General features: G+C 40.3%; 1 protein-coding gene across 3 annotated transcripts in view; it reads left to right on the top strand.

Annotated features, from left to right (window-relative positions):
* The window catches only part of ak1 (adenylate kinase 1), a 19892-nt gene extending 10424 nt beyond the window's left edge, over positions 1-9468 (top strand). For all 3 annotated transcript variants that reach the window (XM_036580657.1, XM_036580659.1, XM_036580658.1), the window contains exons 2-7: positions 2406-2438; positions 5301-5336; positions 6485-6648; positions 7206-7322; positions 8407-8598; positions 9059-9468. In XM_036580657.1, coding sequence (XP_036436550.1) covers positions 2432-2438; positions 5301-5336; positions 6485-6648; positions 7206-7322; positions 8407-8598; positions 9059-9127 — 585 coding nt within the window. In that variant the 5' untranslated portion in view covers positions 2406-2431 and the 3' untranslated portion in view covers positions 9128-9468. The remainder of the gene's footprint in view (positions 1-2405; positions 2439-5300; positions 5337-6484; positions 6649-7205; positions 7323-8406; positions 8599-9058) is intronic.
* The last annotated feature ends 4868 nt before the right edge of the window (positions 9469-14336 follow it).

Consider the following 14336-nt stretch of genomic DNA (forward strand, 5'->3'; position numbering starts at 1 on the left):
GTGCTAACAGACTGCATGTTGTTAAAAACGCTAATGGTACTGTAATAGGAAGTGTGCGTGTGAACGCTTGTGTGAGAGAGTGCAGTTATTTTGGGTGTGTACGGTTCAGCTGGATCAGCTGGTTTTCACTTCTGCGTGTTATTAAAGAGCCCATATCCCACATTTTTCTTGTATTTTTTTCACAGAGGTTTATTTATGACATTCGTTTGGTTTTATGTACCAAATAAAGTCATTTATTTCTGTATGGGCCTTTTCCCAACCTCTCTGTTTCCCTAAGAATTAAATACATTTTTGTTACTGTGCCTTTAAGACTAATATAAATGTAAATGAGCTATGTTCTGATTGGCTGTCCTGTATTGCACCTCGTTCAAAAAGCAGTTCAAGCTGAAACTCCTTATAACATTGAGGCGGATGGATGGGGCTAGTCTGATGGCTGAGTAGGCAGACATATGTAAATGTGTTGGGGTTTTTGTGACATCACAAAAACAATGAATCAAAATGCTGCTTTAGTTTCTATGTGCTTCTATATGTACATAAAACATTTGGTTATTCATTGTGTCAGTGCTTTAAGCTACTCAGAACAGCTGATTCAAGCCCCAGAAGGTTTGCACAAACAGATGGCTTGTCTGCACATGCAAAATATTGTGGTGGCTGCCACTTGCTCCGGTTCACAGACATGGCTCTAGAAGCATTTTTTGAAGAGCTGCAACATCGGTCTCTCTCTCTCTCTTTTCTGGTGTAAATAAAGAGCTCCGCTCATAGCAGAAATCATGTCCTCTTCCGTGTCTCCTTCTTCGCCACAGATGCTACATTGGTGTCAGAAGTGGGATAGTGCCCCGCTGTAGTAAGGAGTGTAACGGTGTCCTGAAGAACTTCGAGGTGGACAGCGAAGACAGCACAATGAAACTAGATGGTGCGGTGAGGCTCGACGGCAGAAAAACTAGTGAGAGAGAAGCTGCAGAAGTGGCAGTACAGTGTTACACAATAGAGAAGCATGTGTGCCTTCCAGTCCTGGGATAGTGGCCGGAGGCATCTAGCTAGACTATGGCAGAGCATAGCTCAGCCTTTTTAGTATGGAAGCACCGTGGTGAGCAGCAAGGCGTCGTGCGGCAAAGGAGTGTGCATGCTGGCTGGGAGGACAGCATGGATGGCAGACGGCTCATCATGTTCATCAATACGGGCTTATCAATATCTCTACTATGACCAGGCGTGCTCACACTCACCAAGAGAGGAGCATCACATGTCTGGAAGGAGACCAGCGGCTCAGCCGTGGCAGAGAGTCGCAGATCCAGCGTGCATTTGGTGGCTGCCACACCTGAAGGGGCTCTAGAGGCTTGGTGTGCAGGGCTACACTTTATGGGGAGTTTCAAAGACAACAGAGTTGGTTTTTGATGTTGTAAATGTTGTTGTTCTTTAGTTTAAGTGTGGCGTTTGTGGCCAAATCTACTTTAAGTTTTGTAGACTGTGTAAATATTTAAAGTTTTTCTTAATATGTGCATGTTTACATCTATCTATCTATCTATCTATCTATCTATCTATCTATCTATCTATCTATCTATCTATTTGTCTTTCTGTCTGTCCATCTATCCATTTATCCATCCATCCGTCCATCTATCTGTTGACCTGTCTTTCTGTCTGTCCATCCGTTCATCTATGCTGGTATGAAATTCTGTTCCACGTGTGCAGCTCCTGCTTTGACTTTAAAGATCTTTGTTTATCATTCTGCAGTGAGTCAAACACAGAACAGTCACTGTACAGAGCTTTCTGCGTGTGTGTGTGTGTGTGTGTATGTGTATGTGTGGACTGGGTTTATGCCACATCGTGGGAACCAAAACCCATTTATACACTCATGTTGTAGAGACATCTCTTTCTTGTGGGAACCAATAAATGGTTCCCACAGCGTAAACCATTAAATTTTAAGGTGAGGGTAATGTTAAAGTTAAGGTTAAGGTTAGGCTAGTAGTAGTTCTGATTAAGCTTCAGGTAAGTCTTCAGGAAATGAATGGATGTCTATGTAAAGGCCCCACAATTCACAGAAACAAGGCTGTGTGTGTGTGTATGTTTCTGTCCTGTGGTTAGTTGCGTCTGTGTGAGTGCGATCAGAGCGGCGGAGGTGTGAGAGGACAGACTGTAGATCTGTTTGGCTGGCTCGGCGGAGCTCTCAGCAGCAGATGGCTAAAGATGGTTAAACATGCACTCTCGGGTGTAACAGGGTTTGCACAGAAGGTGACGCTGCAGCGTCAAGGACGCAGTAAAAAATCATACTAATCAGGAAGAAATCGATTGAAAAATTGGACCTAGTGTGTGAGTCTGGGAAATGAAAAGCACAGACAGGCTGCAGCTGATTGACCACTGTGCAGCAATGAATTTATTGGCTAATGATTTTTTTTCTTTTTCATCTACAGGAATATCCAGAACATAACAGATCATCATGGCAGGTAACACAGTATTATTTTTATTCATTTTTGTTTTGTTTTTTATAACAAGCCTGTATATTACCTACTGCATGTTACTCAATTACAGTTATAGTTTCATATAATGGAAATGTGGTCAAATGTGACACTGATTTAGTGTCCAGCTGACCTCAGCTTAGGCCTATTTCAGGCAAGATATCTCGGTGGGAAAGCAGAACATAGTAGGGTGACTTTTAGAGAAGCTTTAAGTTTGTATAGCTGATTGCTAGTAGCTTCTAAGTCAGTAGAACAGCTGTAACCTCCACAGCACAGCAGCATTTCATTCTGTGTTCTCTGGCGACCTCATGTGGCTGAAGTCTGTATTACAACAACAGGAATCTGAACCTCCGTCAGGTTCCTCTGCAGCTGATCACATTGCAGGTTTTGGACCATTTTGACAATTAGATAAGATAATTTGATTAAGTAATTACACATTTATAACTGTACCACATCTTGTATTTATTTCCGAGAGCAATATAATCCAGAAATACTAAGTTAACTGTTAAAGTTGTATATGGTTTGAAATGTAAATGTAAAGATTATTGTTCTGCATACAAACTCTAGCTAGTTTTTCATCTCCTCAAACAGATTTTAAATGCACACAGACTTTTATTTTAGAAAATAAACTAAGGCAAATATTACAAACAGCTGAGACAAAAATAGTGACGAGGCCTGATATAAAATGATTTTATAGAAAATATTGTTGCTGACTGTGCTAGATTAAAATCATTTACTAAACTAATTAACACAGTATAACTAAAGACACGAAGGAAGGAAAAATCAGTAAATTGGACTCTGAGTGGAAAATGAGTGACGATCAGTAAAATTTTGTCTAACACTCTGCTTCAACACTAGTGGGCCGCCCAGAAAACGCTGAGCAAAACACCTGTGGAACACTATCCTCTTGCTATCAGGGGAAATGCTCGTCTAACCTTCACGCCAGCTTTCTCTTTTATACTGAGACCAAATTAATTCATTTTGATTTATATATAAGGTTGTATGCAAAAGTTTGGGCACCCCTGGTCAAACTCTGTGTTGTTGTTGATTTTATAAGTAAGTAAGTGAACACATCCTCTACAGAGACATACCTGCACATTTTGATGCATGATTGCTGTTTATTTGCTGAATGTAAGACACTGAGGGGAAAAAGACACATAAAATAACATGAAATAAAATATAAAATGTGGCCTCTGCAATGACAAAATATATCGCTGTTGACGGTACTAAACCTCGTATCTCCAAAATGGTAAATTTACAGGAGAAGGAAAAAATCTTCTTTAATTTTAATGCAAGTCAATGGAACCAGACCTTTTTCCAAGTCATTCTGGGCTGTTTTGTTTTGGTCCATTCATCATGAAATTTCCGCACAATGTAAAGGACAACAGACATTTTCAAATTATGCTAAAAACTGAAAAATGACAAAAACGGAGATACGAGGTTTCTTCCGACAGCAGCGATTTATTGTATGTTCTATTTTTTTCCCCAAGATGTTAAACTCAATAAATAGATGTAAACTGTGCACTACAATTTGTAGCAAAATGCCACGTTAAAGTGTGCATTATTTGACCAGGGGTGTTCAAACTTTTGCATATTGCTGTGTGTGTATATATATATATATATATATATACACTTAGTGTTCATAGTAACATTATCCTATTTACTTTTATATAATTGTATGCTATTTTGTACTATTTCTTGATACTGATTCAGCAGTATTAGCCTATATGTCAGCAACAAAATCATTCTGCTTTTTCTGAGCTGTACTTTAGGTCATTATTTTAATTTTAATTGCAACTTTTTCCAGAAAAAGAAATCAAGTTGATTTGAAGGAGTATTTTTTTTTCATTTAAGGAAATAATAAAGGACAGTACATAATCCTTGACTGAAACTCTCTTCAATTACAATTTAAAAAGCCCAAACAAATTTAAAACTGCAGTGTCAAAATAAAAATGATTAAAAACAGTGTGCAAACTCACCTTTTGCCCAAACGTGGAATCAAACCCCAGACTCAAACATGCGGGGCAGAGGTGTTATTCACTACCCAACAGTATCCATCGCTCTACTGACCGAGATAAGACTGCTTAACCTTTAGCAACTGCTACTGTTTGACTGATGTTTTACATGTGATATTTACTAATAGTGAATGGAAAACTGCACTTATTTTCTAGTTAGTGTTACTCTATATAACAACAATCCCTTCTCCCAATTTTTGTTCATGGAAAATGTAAAATGGTGTCAGTAATAAGCAATTTGATGTGCTTTAGTCATATGATTTACTAGCAAATAGCTTGCAAATAGCCAGGCTGCGTAGGAAATGCTATTTTCACACAGTGTTAAAAGACACTGCCATAAATGAATTGTACATAATACATTTGCATTTAAAATAAATTGTCTAAAAAACTAACAAAAGAAGTAAGTCAGCATTATAAATAAATTAATAAACAAAAAGACCTTCACATTCAAGTGTTCTGTTTATTGTGATTTAGTTAGTAACCGCTGCCACGGCAACGTTTCACACGTCCACAAAGTTGGAAGCAGAAGTTGTTTAAAAGGCTGCTGCTGTTTTGAGGGTCTGAAATGGGGCTGGGCTGCTCATCAGCGGTACGGAGACGCTCCACGCGGCCGGACGGTAAACAGAGAGCGTCACCGACATCAGGATACACCAGCACACAGCTCTGTAGCTTAAAACTGAAGGAATGGATGGGGCTTTGTTAAGTGAGGGGAATGTATAGAGGAATAAACAGGAATGGGAGAGGATTAGCTGAGGCTGGAGTGGGTTTGGAGTCTAGATCACACACTGGCTTATAACGTTAAGCTGCTACTGACTTTCTTTGCTCTCTTTTTCAGAAAAAATTAAGGACGCCAAGATCATCTTTGTTGTGGGTGAGTTTATTTAAGCTACAGCAGCTCTGATTATTGTTGTCAGCCTGTAGGAGGAGCTCCACCGGTTTGGCTGCTTTTGTATTCATCATGTTACACTAGTGGAGTTAGACCTGATCAGATTCAGCCTAATAACAGGCTTAAATCCAAACTCATGCGAGCAATTGTGTTTTAGCTCAGCTTATATCCTGCGTAGAACACATGCCTCAATATCATGAAGTACATTGCTCGTAAAGTGTTTAGATGTGTCCTGATGTTAAAGGGTCCATATCCTACTTTTTTGTGCTTTATTTTCTCCCCTGAGCTCCATTTCTAAAGTTTGTAAGTCATTTCTATCTGTTTTCCAGCTTCTCTTTATCCTATTAATTATAATTTATCTTGATTAATTTAAACAGAGATAGTTATTATGATTAATTTATACAGGGATAGTTATAATTAATATAATTGTCGTATTGTAATATCATTAAATAATTATATAAGATATTATGTTATTATATTATTATTATATAATTATATTATTGTTGGGCAGTGGCAGTACTGTATGGTTAACATGGAGGTCTACTTATTTACTGTCTTTACCGGACTCCTTATATTGCAATATATGCATTTTACATTCATGACTTAGTACAGTAGATTAATAATGTAAACTCCTGGGCAAAAAAATGGGTCAAGCCCAAAATATAATGGTTTTTACTCCAGATTTAAACCCTAGAATATGTGGTCTCACACTAAAAGGAGCACAAACTAGCTCGGCAGTGTTTTCCCACTGTTCAAAGCCATCAATGCTGAGTGAACTCTTACTTTTGTAAGAAGTTGTATGCAGGTTTACACAAAAAAACTTTAATATTTAAAGAAATCAAAAAGAAAAGCTCACTTTTATTAAGTTACTTTATCTATTTGTTTGATGATTTGCTGTTAAGACCATTAAAAGATTAATGTTTTTAGTATTCTTCATACCAGAAGCTCATGGGATCCTAGTCCTGCCACAGTTCACCCACAAACGCAAGCTTGCCTATATAATATCACTTACTTGGCCCATTATTATTGACATATACTGTTATTTGTGGTGCTGGTGCTGATGACCTTATATGATCGAAAATAGTTCACTTCATTCCCCTCTAAAACAAACCTGTCCTCCCTGTCCTCCTCAGGTGGGCCCGGCTCTGGTAAGGGTACCCAGTGTGAGAAGGTTGTGGCCAAATATGGCTACACTCACCTGTCCTCAGGTGACCTGCTCCGTGCTGAGGTGGCCTCTGGCTCCGAGAGGGGGAAGCAGCTCCAGGCTATCATGCAGAAGGGCGAGCTGGTGCCTCTGGTGAGAAACGTTCACTGTTCTTTCCTTTTGTATCTCCAAGAAGTCTCAGAGAATTCCTTTGTTTACCCCTTTTCTCCTATATAAAACCAATACAAACATACTTCTTTTTTGCAAATATAAGCCATATCGCCCCCTATACTTCCTGTAGTGTATTACAGTCTGTCAGAATGACTGTGTGGATCATATGAACATTATAGAGCTTTTTAAATGAAACAATAGAAGCCATATCGCCCCCTACACTTCCTGTAGTGTATTACAGTCTGTCAGAATGACTGTGTGGATCATATGAACATTATAGAGCACGTTTTAAATGAAACAATAGAAGCCATATCGCCCCCTACACTTCCTGTAGTGTATTACAGTCTGTCAGAGTGATTGTGTGGATCATATGAACATTATAGAGCGCTTTTTAAATGAAACAATAGAAGCCATATCGCCCCCTACACTTCCTGTAGTGTATTACAGTCTGTCAGAGTGACTGTGTGGATCATTGAACATTATAGAGCACTTTTTTAAATGAAACAATAGAGCATGACAGAATGCGTCTCTTCCTACAGGACACTGTACTGGACATGATCAAGGATGCCATGATCGCCAAGGCCGACGTCTCCAAGGGCTTCCTCATCGACGGCTACCCCCGCGAGGTCAAACAGGGAGAGGAGTTTGAGAAGAAGGTGAGAGAGCAGCAATTCCACCAAGACAAATAGTGGACAGTGTGACAGTACACCGATCAGGCATAACATTATGACCACCTCCTTGTTTCTATGCTCATTGTCCATTTTATCAGCTCCACTTACTATAAAGGTGCACTTTGTAGTTTTACAGTTACAGACTGTAGTCCATCTGTTTCTCTGCATACTTTGTTAGCCCCCTTTTAACCTGTTCTTCAGTGGTCAGGACCCCCATGGACCCTCACAGAGCAGGTACTGTTTGAGTGGTGGGTCATTCTCAGCACTGCAGTAACACTGACATGGTGGTGGTGGTGTGTTAGTGTGTGTTGTGCTGGTACGAGTGGATCAGACACAGCAGAGCTGCTGGAGTTTTCACACACTATGTCCACTCACTGTCCACTCTATTAGACGCGTCTGTGTTGTTGGTCCACCCTGTAGATGTAAAGTCAGAGACGATAACTCATCTGCTGCTGCACAGTTTGTGTTGGTCATCCTCTAGCCCTTCATCAGTGGTCACATGACGCTGCCCACAGGACGCTGTTGGCTGGATATTTTTGGTTGGTGGACTATTCTCAGTCCAGCAGTGACACTGAGGTGTTTAAAAACTCTATCAGCACTGCTGTGTCTGATCCACTCATACCAGCGCAACACACACTAACACACCACCACCACATCAGTGTTACTGCAGTAAAGAGAATGAACCACCACCCAAATAGTACCTGCTCTGTGAGGGTCCATGGGGGTCCTGACCACTGAAGAACAGGGTAAAAGGGGGCTAACAAAGTATGCAGAGAAACAGATGGACTACAGTCTGTAACTGTAGAACTACAAAGTGCACCTATATAGTAAGTGGAGCTGATAAAATGGACAATGAGCGTAGAAACAAGGAGGTGGTCACAATGTTATGCCTGATCGGTGTATGTTATCATTATAGTGCTAAACCACATTATAATGTCCTTGTTGAAAACATTGATATACATAAAACACACATGAAACATTGAATAAAAGTCATTGTGCTGATTTGACTGTTTTTCATAGTATAACTATGCCATCTATTCCCTGACCTGAGTGACCTGTTTGTGTTTAGATCGGTGCTCCCTGTCTGCTGCTGTACATCGACGCCAGGCCCGAGACCATGGTGTCGAGACTGTTGAAGCGCGGAGAGACCAGTGGCCGCTCCGACGACAACGAGGAGACCATCAAGAAGCGCCTGGACCTTTACTACAAAGCCACAGAGCCCGTCATCGCATTCTACGAGGGCCGCGGCATCGTCAGGAAGGTCAGCAAACAGCTACAAATTGCAGTCTGCTAGGCTCTTAAAGGGGAATTCCACCAAGTTTTAAAATTATCTGCATAATTCAGTGTTTGTGATGTAAACAGAGTCATTCAGAGAGTCATTTCAAGTGAAAAGGTTCATTGTAGTGGAACAGTGGTGGTGATAGGAATCAGGGGTCGTCATGACTACAACACAAATATAGCCATTTTATTTATGATCCAATAAATAAAATGGCTCAATTTTGTTAGACTATAAAAGTCTAAAGGATGTTAGACTATAAAAGTCTAAAGAAGGAAAAACTATGATAATTTGAATTAACTGAAATATCACTCTAAAATATTTTGGTTTTTAATGCAGAAAACAGTTAGTATTTACAGAGTAGGACTGTAAAACTGGCACCATGAATATTAACGTGTTGGTTCATGCATTAATGCGGATGCCTGTTTTCTCTTTCTTCTTTCAGATTAACTCTGAGCTTGCTGTGGATGACGTATTCACAGAAGTTTCTAAGGCTATTGATGCCCTCAAGTAAAGAGAACATGACTGGACGAACTTTTGTTTCGGTCTTTATTTCCATCTTAAACTCCCAAAAACAGCAAAATGCCGAACACAACGAAAACAACAACAGAAAATGTACTGCAGTCGTAAACGTCCTGACGGGGTTGCCTTAATTTAATATTTTACATGATTGTCACTGGAAACAGTATCATCGTTTTTACGTCTACAACCTTTTTACATTCAAGGCACTTGGCTGCAGTGTCTACCTCTCATCATCTCTTACATCTTGTGTAGTTTGGTTTTGCCCCAACAGGTTGTTTTGTATGACCCCACATCGTTCCACCCTTTCATTAAAACCTTTTCCCCAAGAGTGAACATCTTTCCTGATCATCAAGGTACAATTCAGTTAACTATGCTAACATTGCTAGCAATGAATGAAAACAAATATTCATCCATTAGCATCATGCAAATGACTTCATGTTAACTAGTGGCTACCAGTTTTCAGTTTTTGCCAACAATTAACATTATGCAAATGTCATCATGCCAACAAGTGGCTACCAGTTTTTATTCATTGTTAGTCGCTTTACTATCGTGCCATCGATGAGCATCATGCAAGTGATTCACTTTAAGTAGTCAGCAGTTTTCATTCATTGTTAACAATTAGCATCATGCCACCAGTGAGTATCATGCTAGCAGTTAGCATCATGAAAATGGCATCATGCTAACTAGTGGCTACCAGCTTTTATCCATTGTTTGTCACATTAATATCATGCCACCAATTAGCATCATTCCAGCAGTTAGCATCATGCAAATGACTTCACTTTAAGTAGTGGCTAGCAGTTTTTTAATTCATTGTCAGCAATTAGTATCACGCCACCTATTAGCATCAAAGCAGCAGTTAGCATCATGCAAATGACTAGTAACTAGGGCTACCAGTTTTCATTTATTGTTAGCCACATTAGCATGCTGGATTTAGCTATTCCTTTAAGTGTATGAAGCTCAGAGATAGAACCTATATTATAGTCCATAATCTCAAAAATAATTCACTTTAATATAAAGTGTGGAACTGGATATCTTCACCTACATGAGTGTTGTTTATCTGAGCAAAAGCAATTAGCAAGTCAGAAATGCTCATGTTGCTAACAGCAAATAAACAGTGAACAGCCATCAACCTAGTTGGCAGTGTTAGCTTATTTTTAGCTACACATTACTCTTAACTACTCTGCACTAGAAAAACCCATTTATAATGAGTTCTTTGCGGGTCTAAATGAAAATATAAGGAGTTAAAAGTGTGTATTTTTCTAATAGGAAATAGAAATAAACAGTTTTATGCAAAAGTTTGGGCACATCTGGCCAAATTCCATGTTTTTTGATTTTCTAAGTGTAAATAAGTTTCACATCCTCCACAGAGAACACACGTCTGCACATTTTAATGCACATTTGCTGCTTATTGGCTGGATTCAACATATTGCAAAAATAAATATAGCATGCAGTGTGGCCTGTGTGAAAGTTATGGCACTGTTTTCCACATTTTCTTTCTAGTATTGCTAAACTCAGCAAAAAAAAAACAAAAAAAAAACATATATTTCAGTAAAATTTGGAGAATAAATGCCATATTTAAGTATGTTCCCTGTAGAAGATGTGCTAAAGGAATTTTCAAATTCCAATGAATTTTCAAAATTCCAGCACAATTCAGTGTTTCATATGTAAGCAGAGTCATTCAGAGTGGTTTGATGGTGAAATGGTTGATTGTAGAGACTCTTCTAGAGATTGTAGAGAGACTTCTTTACAGTGGTGGTGATAGGAACCAGGGGTCACCATGACTGCAACACAAATATAGACATTTTATTCACTATCCAAAACCAGCAGTGAACCTAGATGTGTCTTCTGAGCTTTTATATGGAATGTTGAGGTTAAAAAGGTGGAAAATCTGAAAAAAATATGTTTTCTTTGGGGACTATTTTGCCTCACAACAGCCTGCATGTATCCCTCCACCACAAATAGATTTAAAAAAATCTGTTTTCAGTCAAAGCTTTCTCAAAACTACTGTAAAACAAAAAGAAAAAAATCTCTAGAACAGAGCACTTCACACCAAACCACTCCTTTTTTACATTTTATTTACACCTTACATTAATCTTACTGACTAGTCTATAATAAAGCTATGCTGGTTGACGGCCCCCTAGTGGCCAGAGCCCTTGCACATGTGTCCTGCAGGCCTGGTTGGCAATCCGTCCACTGCTCATATGTTTAAAAGGAAGTTCTTTGACCATAAACTCTTGTTTATTTGCGGTGATAAATGAGAACAAAAATCTCACAGAATAAACAGTGGAACTGAGCATTACTGCCCTCTAGTGGAAGGAAGGGTTCAAAGGCAGCAGGATGTGAGACAGGACGCCGGTGACGTTAAAAAAGCGTCAGAATGTTGAACATCAGTTACATTCCAGGTTATCAGACAAAACAATGTAGTCAGCGTTTCCTTTCTTTTCTGCTACCTCTGAGTGCTGTTTACCAGACAGATGGAACAGATGAAAAAGGAGCAAAATAAACATACCTCACATCAAAGTCACAGGTCATAAGTTCACCGAGTCCACTCGCCAGGCGATCAAACACGTCTAGTAGCTTCAACAGGAGCTTTTCAGCCCCCTCCAAAGGCCAGGATGCAACTGTTTACTACCGAGCTTCAAAAACACAGACAGAGAAACCAGACACGAATCAAAACAGACTTGGTGTTATTGGAAATGCTCTCTTCAAATCATCACACGTTTGCAGCTTTCCTGTGCCTGACGCCTCATGCAGGACGCTTCCTCCTGAGCCGAAAAACACTTTTCAACAGGTATCCGGATTATCCTCCAAGGAGCCGTGACCTGGACGGCTCTGACGAGGAAAAGGAAGAAGAGATCGTTCTTAGAAGCGGATCAGGATGCGTCCCTCGGAGCCTTGATTAGGAAGAGTCAGCCGAAAAGAACTCAGAGAGTCTAGCCGTGTCTAGCAGACCATTCCATTCCAAAGAAGAACCACCTTTGCTTCAATTAAGAACTTTTCAGTTCAGTTCTTTAAAGAGCCTCTCACTGAAAGGTTCTTCATGGATGGAGAACCCTTTAATGGACATCGCTCCAAGGAAACAAACTTAAATGTGGTATTTTTATGCACATATTTAGTGCACAGTTTGTAAAAAAATAAATAAATGAATAAAATATATTAAAATATACACCGATCAGGCATAACATGATGACCACCTCCTTGTTTCTATGCTCATTGTCCATTTTATCAGCTCTACTTACTGTATAGGTGCACTTTGTGGTTCTACAAATACAGACTGTAGTCCATCTGTTTCTCTGCATACTTTGTTAGCCCCCTCTTACCCTGTTCTTCAGTGGTCAGGACCCCCATGGACCCTCACAGAGCAGGTACTATTTGGATGGTGGATCATTCTCAGCACTGCAGTAACACTGACGTGGTGGTGGTGTGTTATTGTGTGTTGTGCTGGTCTGAGTGGATCAGGCACAGCAGTGCTGCTGGAGTTTTTTAAACACCTCAGTATCACTGCTGGACTGAGAATAGTCCACCAACCAAAAATATCCAGCCAACAGCGTCCTGTGGGCAGCGTCCTGTGACCACGGATGAAGGACTAGAGGATGACCAGCACAAACTGTGCAGCAGCAGATGAGTTATCGTCTCTGACTTTACATCTACAGGGTGGACCAACAACGCAGGTGTGTCTAATAGAGTGGACAGTGAGTGGACACAGTGTTTAAAAACTCCAGCAGCACTGCTGTGTCTGATCCACTCGCACCAGTGCAGCACACACTTACATACCACCACCACGTCAGTGTTACTGCAGTGCTGAGAATGATCCACCACCCAAATAGTACCTGCTCTGTGAGGGTCCATGGGGGTCCTGACCACTGAAGAACAGGGTAAAAGGGGGCTAACAAAGTATGCAGAGAAACAGATGGACTACAGTCTGTAATTGTAGAACTACAAAGTGCACCTATATAGAAAGTGGAGCTGATAAAATGGACAATGAGCGTAGAAACAAGGAGGTGGTTATAATGTTATGCCTGATCGGTGTAGAATGTGCCATAACTTTTGCACGACCACATTTTGTCTTTATTTTTTCCAATATGATAAATTAGGCAAATAAACCGTAATGGTGTATTCTGAAACGTTTTGATCTCTGTAGAGGACGTGTTAACTTCTTTACTCTTAGTAAATCACCAAAATCTGATTTTACCAGGGGTGCCAAAACTTTTGCACACGACCATATGTATATAGCACTGAAATTAGAGAAAGAGTGGAGTTGTCACGATTACACGATTCAACTCACTTTCTAGATAAACCATCAAAGCCATGTCATCGGGGAGATCACAAGTTCAGTCCTCAGTGTTGCCCCAGCCATCCGTAACCGGGAGATCATGAGAGCGTGATTCTCCTCTCTCTCTCTCTCTGGGTGGGCAGGATGCTGCTTCCTCTCCCGCGTCACTCAACATGATGCTAGACACGTCTGCTATCTTTTAGCTGATGTAACAGAATTAGCATTTAGCATTCTCCTTCAAGCGTGTTGACCTCCAGTAACGTTGTGTCAGCATCAGTTTTGCCAAAGAATTTATAGTGAGGGAAACCGCCACTCAGTAATGTCTATTGGGTTGGTCAGACACTAGAGGGCGCTCCAGAGTGGGTCCGAAATGAATGGATTCCTAGAGAACCTCTGAAGTCGTACATCAGTCTGTAGTAGCCATAGTAGGAGTGCAATGGCTAACCATGAATAGCATTTTCTAAATGCCCTACAAAACAGTTCTTATGCTTCGTCCTACATATATTTTCCCCTTGAGTATCACTGGATCCTCTGGATCACAAGGTCGTTTAGCAGTTAAAATGCTACATACATGTTACAAGCAGGCTAATGCTCCTTTGTGTTGCAGTGATGTTGCATGAAAGTTAGTTTTCAGTACTATTATATACCAACAGCCCTCCTAATTACTGAGTTCAGGTGTTTCAGCCAAGCCCATTGCTAACAGGTGTACAAAATCAAATAGACAGACTTATTATAGACAAACACTGGCAGTTGCAGGGGCACTCACAGAGCAGGGCCACTCACAGAGCAGGGTCACTCACAGAGCAGGGCCACTCACAGAGCAGGGTCACTCACAGAGCAGGGCCACTGAGTGCTGAAAAGCATTTCACATAAACTTCATCTATCTTCTGTTGCATCACTACAAAGTTGCAAACTGCTTCTGGAAGCA

The sequence above is a fragment of the Colossoma macropomum genome, unplaced genomic scaffold, assembly GCF_904425465.1.
Source record: "Colossoma macropomum unplaced genomic scaffold, Colossoma_macropomum, whole genome shotgun sequence".
In the NCBI taxonomy this organism is placed as follows: Eukaryota; Metazoa; Chordata; class Actinopteri; order Characiformes; family Serrasalmidae; genus Colossoma; species Colossoma macropomum.